The sequence below is a fragment of the Martes martes genome (genome assembly GCF_963455335.1).
Source record: "Martes martes genome assembly, chromosome: 10".
Classification (NCBI taxonomy): Eukaryota; Metazoa; Chordata; class Mammalia; order Carnivora; family Mustelidae; genus Martes; species Martes martes.
The window spans coordinates 105857008-105867274 of NC_137898.1; the positions used below are offsets into that span (position 1 = coordinate 105857008).

General features: G+C 57.3%; 1 protein-coding gene across 1 annotated transcript; it reads left to right on the plus strand.

The window, feature by feature from the left end:
- Positions 1 to 56: 56 nt before the first annotated feature.
- On the plus strand, positions 57 to 9832 carry TMPRSS5 (transmembrane serine protease 5; the record flags this gene model as incomplete). Its single annotated transcript, XM_080816397.1, is given in 13 exon segments — positions 57 to 80; positions 82 to 112; positions 359 to 457; positions 964 to 1086; positions 2137 to 2272; positions 2621 to 2734; positions 3452 to 3495; positions 4206 to 4368; positions 5354 to 5532; positions 7230 to 7328; positions 7816 to 7958; positions 8208 to 8360; positions 9279 to 9832. Coding segments are annotated over 13 exon segments (1317 nt in total). The 3' UTR covers positions 9288 to 9832.
- Positions 9833 to 10267: the final 435 nt, after the last annotated feature.

Here is a 10267-nt window from a genome sequence, read left to right on the forward strand (position 1 = left end):
CTGCGGAGGCCCGAAGCCCAGCAGCACCCCAGTAGGCCAGACTGGGCTATGGGGGAATGACAGGGTGGGGACAGCGAATGGGTAATCTTCCTACATTCCCCAGATCCTTCTTGAGAGAGCCCTCAGTGGCCGATGGCGAGTTTATCCCACTGTTTATCCCAGACCTGCTTTTGCTCTGTGTCTAGTTTGGGGGTTGAGTGGGCTCTGTGGGCCTTGTGCGCATGGGGCAGGGGGAGGCGGGCAGGCCCAGTGGGGGGTGCAGCCCCATGGCTGCCTAGCCCCGTGGTGGAGCCTCGTGCAGAGGGAGGCTGGCAGGCAGGGGCCAGGCACACAGACGCTGCCCTCCCCTCTCCCACAGGCTCTCTGGCAGGGTGCCGGGGCACAGGACAGCGCTGCTGTGCGGGGCTGGGAGCGTTGGCGCTGCTGGCTGGTGTGAGCGTCGGCTCCTGGCTTCTCGGTCAGTGCGGGGACTCTTCTGTGCTCCAGGGAGGGCCGAAGACCAGGGTCTGGGGGGTCCTTGCGGGAAGAGACAAGCAGCTGTCAAAGGCAGCCAGGACCCAACTTTCTCCTTTTCCCTGGACCGCCCGCAGGGGAGAAGGGGTGGGGGGTGGGACCGCAGCAGGAGGGAGTTAGGCTCTGCATCCAGAAGGCTCTAGTCTTGCAGAGGGAAGTGGAAGGTACTTGAATGGATGAGCCAGGGAGGCTGAAGTCGAACTGTCTCTAGAAATCTTTCCTAGTCAGAGAGAGAGATAGACAGACAGACAGGGAGAGAGAGCTGTGCCTCTTAGTGTGTTAGGTGGGGACCCGCCTGAGGCTGGGTGGTCGAGGGGGAGTCCCCAGGCAGCTGCTTTTGTCTCCCTCTGGTGCAGGGGTCTTGTTCTGCCCCTTGGCCCTCTCATGTGGGAATCCCTCCCCTCTCCTAGCCTCTTCTCTGTGACCCTCTCCTGTCCTTGTCCTCCGAAGTGCTGTATCTGTGGCCGGTGACCTCTCAGCCCACTCCCGGAACCTTGCAGGATGAGGAGATCCCTTCGAGCTGCTCCGAGGCCAGCGGTGAGGAAGCCCGGCTCCCCACACTGCCCAGAACAGGTGGGCCACACCCCCAAGACTACAGACCACCCCCACCTGCCCTGAGTCCCTTCATGGCTCTGGGATCCCCACTTCTGGCTGGGGCAAGGGGACCAGAATGCGGTGCCCTGACATCACTGCCGGCAGCGGGGGCTCCTCCTCTGGTGGGAAGGGAGTGATGTGGTCCAGCTTTGAAAATCCATCTTGGATTTGGAGCTTTCAGCACTCCCTGGGGACGGTCTTGATCCCTATGTGGGCACAGCCAGGAGCCCAGGCTGGGAGGAGGGTTGGCGACTTGCCGTCTAGGGCAGAGTGAGCCAGCAGGATGGGGAAGGGGGAACAGGTGCGTGTGGGAAGCCGGCGTGTAGCCGGTGGGGATCTTCGCTTCACATTGTCCTCTCCCCACCAAACCTGAGTTGAGGATCAGAAGATTAGCTGCCCAGGAGGGGGCTGGAATCAGTTACAGAAGTTACAGTTAGCCTGGGGCCTGCCTTTTGCTAGTTATGCGACCTTGGGCACACTGCTTCTTGGAACTTCCATTTCCTTCTCTACAAAATGGAGATACCACTATTTGCCACAGAAAGTTGTAAGAATAATACGAGTTAATGGGTAAAAGAGCCTAGCACAGAGCCTGAGGGAGACAGACGCTCAGCGGTAACCATCACTAGGATTACCACAAGATTTGAAACCGGAAGACTGGATGTAAGTCCTGGATCCATCACGCGCAGGCTCTGTGATCTGGGGCAGGTCACTTACCCTCCCTGCCTTAGTGGTCCCTCTGCAGCACGGAAGGGTGGTCATACTCACCCCCCGGGGGTGCTATGACAACAGGTGACAGCACATTTAAAAGCACTTGGTTAAACACCAAATTGGGACACAGCACTATAAATAGGAGTTCTTTTGTTCTCAGAACCGGCCTGATGCCCCGGGGACAGGGAGCCCGACACTGGGTGACCCAGATGCTGTCTTGAGGCCTCTTCAGGTCCCCCCATGGCCGGGTCCAGCTCCCCCTGCCCAGCCTGCCCCTCCACCCCGCAGGAGGTGGGATGTGACTTCATGCCGTGCCTTCAGTATCTTTCAGAATAAACACGGAGGACTTCCTGCTGGAAGCACAGGTGAGAGCGCGGCCAGACTGGCTCCTGGTCTGCCACGAGGGCTGGAACGCTGCCCTGGGGGTGCGGATCTGCCAGAGCCTGGGGCATCTCAGGTAATGGGCAGGCGGTAGTGGGGGGCAGGCTTGGGGCCTGGTGAGGGTGGAGGGGAAAAGGGAGGCGGAGACCTCTATCTGCCTGTCCCGTCAAAGTGCTCAGGAACTGACAAGAGGTCATTTTGGCTGTCTCCTGCCCTCTGGGCATGATGGGACCTCAGCTTGTTTCTCTCCTTTGAGCATCCCTGCTCTTTAACAAATATGAATCCGAGAAGAGGTCATTGTCAGTCTTGCTCCGTGTACTGCTGGGGGAACGGCATCTCAGGCACATCTTGGTCGTGATTATTGCCATCTCCGTGCTGCAGCGTCAACCAGTTTCCTCCCGTTCTGTTCCTTTCTTCCTCCAAGACTCACTCACCTCAAGGGAGTGAACCTGTCTGATGTCAAGCTCAACAGCTCCCAGCGGTTTGCTCAGCTCCCTCCCAGACTGGAAGGCTTCCTGGAGGAAGTGTGGCAGTCCAGGTAGGACTTCTCAGGAGGCTGAGTGGGTCCCTTCTGGTGACCTGTTCAGCAAAAATCTTCCTGTTGTGGGAGCCTGGGGGTGAGGACATTGGCCGTGTGAGATGGGACACAGAGGAGCATTTCCCAGTCAGAAATCACAAACTCAGTTCACGTGAGTGGGACTGACTCTGTCAGAGAGCCGAGCCCTGTGGGTTCGGGACATGAGAGGGATCGTGGCATTGGGCCGCCGGGGCCTGAGATGAGTAGGAGAGAGAAGAGGGCTTTGGTCCAGCAGAAATTGAGGTTTTGCTTGGAAGAAGGAGGGAGAGAGGAGAGCAAGGAAGGGGTTGGAGAGAGGATAGAGGAAGCCCAGGAGGGGCGTGGGGTGACATGCACCTTCTTCCTTTGCTCACTTATCCATCCACCAAACACACGTTTATTCTGGGGTCCTTAGTGGGCGCAGCTGGACTTCCCATCTACAAATACCTGATTTGTAACTTTGGGCCCTGCCCAAGACAGCCCTCAAGGGCCATGACCTCCTGGGGTGATGGGGCAGAGTAGCACGCTGTCCTGGAGAACTGCTAATGAGGAGGAGCCCAGGGCTTGGAGGCAGGCAGGACGCAGATGGGGGCTGCACCAGAGGCCTCCTCTGTCTGCACCTGATGACTGCCCCTGGCCTCCCTCCATGCCCTTGGGTGGGCCCCTGCCCAGCCTCTTGCTGCCGCCTCTGCTTTGTAGGAACAGCTGCGCTTCCGGCCAAATCGTTTCCCTCAGATGCTCCGGTGAGTCTTATCCAGGCATGTCCAGGAAGGTGGCAGTGGGAGGAGGGAGTCTCCCCCCGTCCTTAGTGTGGGTCTGGGGTGGGGTTCCTTGCCCACCTGCCCCTCTGCCTGCTGGTCCCCTTCTTGCAGACACAGTTCTGCCCCAACAGAGCCCTGACCAGGCCCCTGTCCTGTCCCCCACCAGCCACTGATCTGGGCAGATGATCTGCTTCGCCTCCTGCGACTACTTGCCTTGACTTCTGAAGCTCCCGCCCCCCTTCATCTGGAGAGCCCCGAAGGGATTACTCTTGGCTGCTAACCAGTTAGCACCTTCAGGAGACTAAGGAAGGGGGCAAACTAGGGGCCACATGGGAGATAGTCTGTGGAGCTCCTTTCGTCTGACCCCACGCCTCCAATCATCTATATTTCTCTATATATCTGTGCATCCATCCATATACCAACATTTCGACCCCTCCCATGCAACAGGCTTTTCATGAGGTGTCAGGGCTCCATGGACAATGCAGGCATCGTCACAGCTCCCAGTGAGCTTGTAGCCTGATGGTGCAGACAGACGTGTAATTGACACTTGGACCATCCTGTCCCCCAAACCCAGGGCCAGGAGTAATAAATGAGAGCTGTCCGCGCTGGGCCACGCTCCCCGAGGGTTAGGACCATGCTGACACCCACCTGTCTTCTGGCTAGCCATCTCCCCTGTGCTTCTCTGTTTGCAGCGTGTGGGGCGAGGCCCCTGGCCTCCCGGATAGTTGGCGGGCAGGCCGTGGTTCCCGGGCGCTGGCCCTGGCAGGCCAGTGTGGTCCTGGGCTCCCGGCACACGTGTGGGGCCTCCGTGGTGGCGCCCCGCTGGGTGGTGACGGCCGCTCACTGCGTGCACAGGCAAGTCTCGGGGCCACGGGCCAGGCGGGCGCCTCAGCGGCCTTTTCTGTTTGGCCCGTGGTATGTCCCGTATAACATGTCCACGTCAGTCGGACTGTCTGCCTCCCCGCGTCCATTCTGAGGGGCGTGCGTTGTGCAGTTCTCCCCGGTCCCCGCCGAGAACAGCTCTGCACGAATAGTGGTGATAACACAAAGATTGCTTCTTTATATTTGCTCAGTTTTGAAGTTTTTCAAAGGCTTTCCCATTCACAGTGCTCTGTGCTTCTTAATGTTTATCACAACTGTAATTAAATCACCTTCCGTGTAATTATTGGCTTAATGTCTTGCTTCCCCTTTAGACGGGAAGCTCTGTGGGGACTGACACTCTCAGTCTTGTTTACCACTGAGTCTCTGTGTTGATTTTCCGGCTGCCATGTCCCTCTGGCTGAGAACAGTCCTGGCAGATAATAGATGCTTCATAACTACTGCTTGGAGCGGTGTAGGAATGAATGACGAGTGAATGAGCTCTTTGGACCTTTTCTTCCGGCGGCGGGCGAGGCAGATAGCGTACTCCTCATTTTACAAGGTGGGGACTGAGGCTGGGAGCGGTGAGGCGACTTCCCCACGATCGCAGTAGGTGGAGAGATAGGACTCATGGTTTTTCTGACTCTCAGTTAGCATATCACACAAGCCCCTTTGATGTCTGTTATAAAACACAGAGGAGCGTTATTCAGGACAGAGAGGGTGGGAGTTGCAGATCTCCCACACTGTCTTACTTCTCTGTCTGGTCTAGAGCACTTATGGAGCACCTACTGCATGCCCAGTATCTTGCCAGCTGCTGCAAGGATACTAGGAGGCGTGGAGCCTGGGTTTTGGGAACTCCCAGCCTGGTGATGGGGGCAGACACTAATGGCTTCTCTGGCCAGTTTCCCCCATCTGCCACCTCACTTAGGTCAACCTTGTGCACCCTGTCCTTCCCCGGGCTCAGCATGGCTCCCGTTTGCAGTTCTAGGGTACCCCGCCTGTCCAGCTGGCGGGTCCACGTGGGGCTGGTTAGCCACAGTGCTGTCAGGCCTCACCAGGGGGCTGTGGTGGAGAGGATCATCTCCCACCCTCTCTACAGCAGCCAGACTCACGACTATGACATCGCCCTCCTGCGGCTCTGGACGCCACTCAACTTCTCAGGTGAGGCACCGACCTGGCCGGAGCAAGTGCAGGCTGTGGGGAGGGAGGCAGGCCCTGGGGCGGAGGTGGGGGTGGGGGGCGGCTGGGGCCTGAGGGGTGAGCTCATTTCTGAGGTTCCCTCCTAGTGCTGTAGAAATTAACACGTTCAGTTCATTGGATGACCACAGTGAACTTGGGCATTACCTGGACCTAAGCATGCACCAACGTGTGTGGGCTTTCTTGGGGACGAAGGTTCTGGCCCCCCACATAGCTGGGCTGCAAGAGGGACTTGCCTCAAAGTACCTGGCAGAGCTTCCTCGGTGTTCCACCTCCCCATGGGCGGCTCTGACCCTGACCCCAGGCTGGCCCCAGGTCCCAGCCACCGTGGGACATGTCCCAGTTACTAAGCTTTATTTTCCCAAATGTCTTTCCTTCCGTCTAACCCTGACAAGTAGATGAGGCAGGTATAAACAGGGAAGGACCATAGGGTCCTTTAGTGAGGAAAGTGACTCTACAAGATCTCTCAGCAAACTGTTCCTGAGCCTGGTGTCCTGACTCTGGGGTCCAGCTTCTCTCCGGCAGTGGCTCTCAAACCCCCACCCCTGCCCATAGCACGCACAGGTGCCTGCCTCCTCACCAACACACACGCATGCGCTCACACACGCACACACTGGCTCACGCCATCTTCACACAAGTAAACACACGCACACATTTCCATGCATACACATTCATACACAAGCACACACGCGCACACATGCTCCCATGTGCACACACTCATGCACAGGCGCACACGCGCACACACGCTCCGTGCTCCTCCCTCCCATCACCACCTGGAGCCTTGGGTTTCCCAAATCGCGGCTGTTGCTGCATGCCCTTCACAAATATTACCATGCATGTGTACTCCCTGAACTTTGGCTCAGCAGTTAATATTTCTAGATTGACTCGGGTGTATTTGAAAGGGGAGCTTTAAGTTACAACCGAACCAGAGAACCCATATTATTTGTGGCGAATAGGTAACAACCGTAGAAACATGTAGAGAAAACAAGACAGCGCTGAGGCTCCCGCTCGCTGCCCTCTGCAGACTGCCGTGCCCAGGCCTGCACTCTCCGTGTTTAGGTGGAGGTTGGCAGGACTGGGGAGCCCTGGAATGGCACTGGAGGGAATCTTTCTCCTGGCTGCTCTTGTGGAGGCGGAAAGAGCCCTGAGAAGGGAATCCTTTCTCCCCATGGGACTCAGTGTTTATTTTATAATCAGCATGTCTGTGTGCTACTTTAGAACAAGTTTGGGCCCAACCCTGTAGGACTTGCCACACGCTTTTGGAAATGGTGCCCCAAGAGGGATCAAACACCCTAAGGAAAATGCAAAATGAGTACTCATTAGGAGAAGTTGGGCACAAACGCCCAGAAGGAATTCCCATTTTCCCTCATTCCCCAGGTTAGGTCTGTGCGGGGTGTCCATTGCCCAACCTAGAAGGCACCAGGCACACGGCGGTTTATACATCGTCTTCTGTGTCAGTGGTGACCTCCGTGCCAATGTGGTGCAGTGCACGACCTGCACAACCTTACAGGAGACCTGGCTGGTGGAGGCGGAGAGCCAGGACTGTTTGAGAGGGAGTGAGAGGACCTGCCAGCCCTGGTTCTTCCCCCAGCCTGAGGGTGAGGAGGTGGGGAAAGGAAACTAAGCCCAAGTGGGGCCCAGGACCACCTGCTTCTCCGCAGACACCGTGGGTGCTGTGTGCCTGCCAGCCGAGAAGCACGATTTCCCGAGGGGGTCGCAGTGCTGGGTGTCTGGCTGGGGCCACACCAACCCCAGCCACAGTGAGTCAGCTCCCAGGGCCCTGGGTAAAATAGGGGTGGGGGGACCTTCTGGCCGATGTGAGGCCCCTCTATCCCCCACCTCCACCTCCTCTAGCCAAATGGTGGTGCCAACCCCCTTTTTCTGTGGCATCACTGTTGGCAAGACCTAGGAGCCCTGGTCTCCCTGGCCTGGGTCTTTCTGGGAGAACACTCCCTGAGTATCCCCTGAAGCCAGGTGTTTGACACCCCTGCCCTCCATCCCAGGAGTGCTGTGGCTTCAGCGTTTGGGGGGGTATGTGTGTGAGTTCTACTCCTCTTCACTCTTACATCTGATGGACCCATGTTTCCTTCCCGGGGTCCGCAGCTCCCACCTTGGGCTCCCCTCTATGGGTCTCATGCCTCCAGGGCCCCTAACCACCCTCCGTCTCGCTGCTGTTTCTTCCTGGCCTTGCTTTGTGCCCCGCGGCCCGGCTCTGTGTCCCTCCGTCTCCATGTGTACCTCCTGCAGCCCACAACTCAGACACGCTCCAGGACACGGTGGTGCCCCTGCTCAGCACCGAGCTCTGCAACAGCTCCTGCATGTATAGTGGGGCCCTCACCCCCCGCATGCTGTGTGCTGGCTACGTGGACGGGAGGGCTGATGCGTGCCAGGTACAGCACGGACGGGGACCGTGGTGGTGTGGGGGGAACGGGGGGACCTGCGGTGTCTTGACCTCTGCTGTGAGCAGCCTCTCTAGAAGGAGGAGTGCCTAGGCATGTCGAGGCGTGTGCTAAGGATTTAGGGAGGGGTGAGGCAAGCGGAGATCCCATGCTGGAAGCAACAGGGACCAGGAACAGAGGAACTGTCCCCTCCACCGGGAAGGACTAACTGCCTCTTTCTTTGTGTCTCCATGCCCTCAGGGTGATAGCGGGGGGCCCCTGGTGTGCCTGGACAGGGGCACCTGGCACTTGGTGGGGGTGGTCAGCTGGGGTCGTGGCTGTGCAGAGCCCAATCACCCCGGCGTCTATGCCAAGGTTGCTGAGTTCCTGGACTGGATCCATGACGTTGTGAGGGTGAGTGTGGGGGCAAGGATGGGTGGGTTTGTAAAGGACCCAACCCTTGGAAACTGGGACCCTTACCTCTTAGGCCTGGGCCCTGCTTGAGGCTGGGGAATGGTCCCGAGAGTAGGAGGAGGAAGTGATGCTTGTAACCCTGAATCCATTGGATTTTTATGGATTTAAGTGTTCACTGGGTTAGAGTAAACCTGGCTTTGTAGCTCAGATCTGCCATTTACTGTGTGAGCTTTGGCAAATCGCTAACCTTGGCAAGCTTCAGTTTCCTGGTAATAGCACCATGGCTACCTTGACCGCTTCTGTGATGAATGAATGAGGCCAGACTATGAGCAGTGGCTACACGGTGCTGGCTCTAGGCCTCCAGCCAGCGGTCTGCGTGTTGTTCACATGCGGGTTTACTCCTGGTTTCTACGGCGGTTAGGAGCGCCTGCATTCCCCGCACTATGGAGAGAGCGTGGTATTTAGCAGCTTGGGTTCCGCAAGGGATTAATTCTTGTGCAACACCCGGCAAGGCTCTCGACCATCCGTTCAGTGGGAGGGCCAAGTAGGAGAATGTGTACGAAACGGGTTACGTGTATGAAGAACTTTACAAGTGCAGGGCGTGATGAAGAAACGCCTCTTTCTGCAGGGTTGGGCACAGGCACTGGTAGTAGGTAATAAATTTTAGAGTCTACAGGGGACACAGGCACCCACCTCCTCATTCAGGCCTTTCAGAAAACCGTGAGAAGCAGATATTTTTAGCTGCATTTGATAGAGGTAGAAATCAAGGCTCCGAATGGTCAAGTGATTCACTACAGTGAACGTTACTGGGCTGGTAGGCGGTGGGGCCACGAGGCGGGTCTGGCTCCTTCCTCTGTCAGCCCAGGACTCCCTCCCCCAGTGCTGCACGCAGCCTCACGCTTCCTGGGTCTCTGACAGGTCCACTAGATGGAGGAGAAGCAGCAGCCTCGGATGCAGAAGGCACGGACCTCCTACCACACAAGACAGTCACCACCTGTGGGCCAGCCTCGCTCGTGTAACAGGAGAGTGGGTGGGGCTGGGCTGGGAGGTGGGGGGCGCTGGGAGGGGATCGGGAAGGAATGAGAGAGCAAGAGCTACGGACAGCAGCTCGGTGCCTGCCCTTCTGCACCGCCCCCCCCCCCCCGCCCTTGTGCACATCTTTTGGGAGGATGCTCAGGGACGCCCTGCCACCACTCTCTCCGTGTGCTCTCCTGCGGGGCAGGTGCCGCCCCAGAGGAGCGCCTGGCTCGAGGCAGGGCCAAGCCCATGGAGTCAAGGACCCTCCACACTCTGCAGTCTTTCTCACCTACTGCCTGTTCCCTCCTGGCTCTGACTGGCCCTGTGGAGTGGGGGGTGCGAGAGCCCTGTAAGAGTGCTCTGGTTGGCACTGGGATAGGGTGTTGGTTTATAAATGACAGTTCTGTGAACTGGTCCAAGGCGTGTTGTTATTAAAGTGAAATGATGTTTCGTCTAGGTCTGCCTCTCATTCTCAGTCTCTCTTTCTGTCTCTCTGTCTCTCACACATACACACTCCCTCTCTCATACTCTTTCTCTCTGTCACACACACACACACACACACACACACACGCTAAGATACAGAATTTTAATTTTCCTCCTATACATGTTAAAGCTCTAGAACGGGACTCCTGCTCATCTTTCTAGAATTTTGGCATTCACTTATTTAATTCTTTACATTTCTTAAGTCCACACCACACGATCTACAGCAGAAAGCCCCAGCTCTCTGGGTGGGCAGCAGCCGCAGGCCTGAGAGTCATTAAGTCATTGCTGTCTTAGGAGGGCCTGGCTTCCCAAGACCTGTGTCTCCTGAGCTCCGGTCTCAGCACTGGGCCTCCCATCTTGGGGAGATTTCTTTCTGAGTTTATGCCCAGTTAGCATTTTTCTGGTTC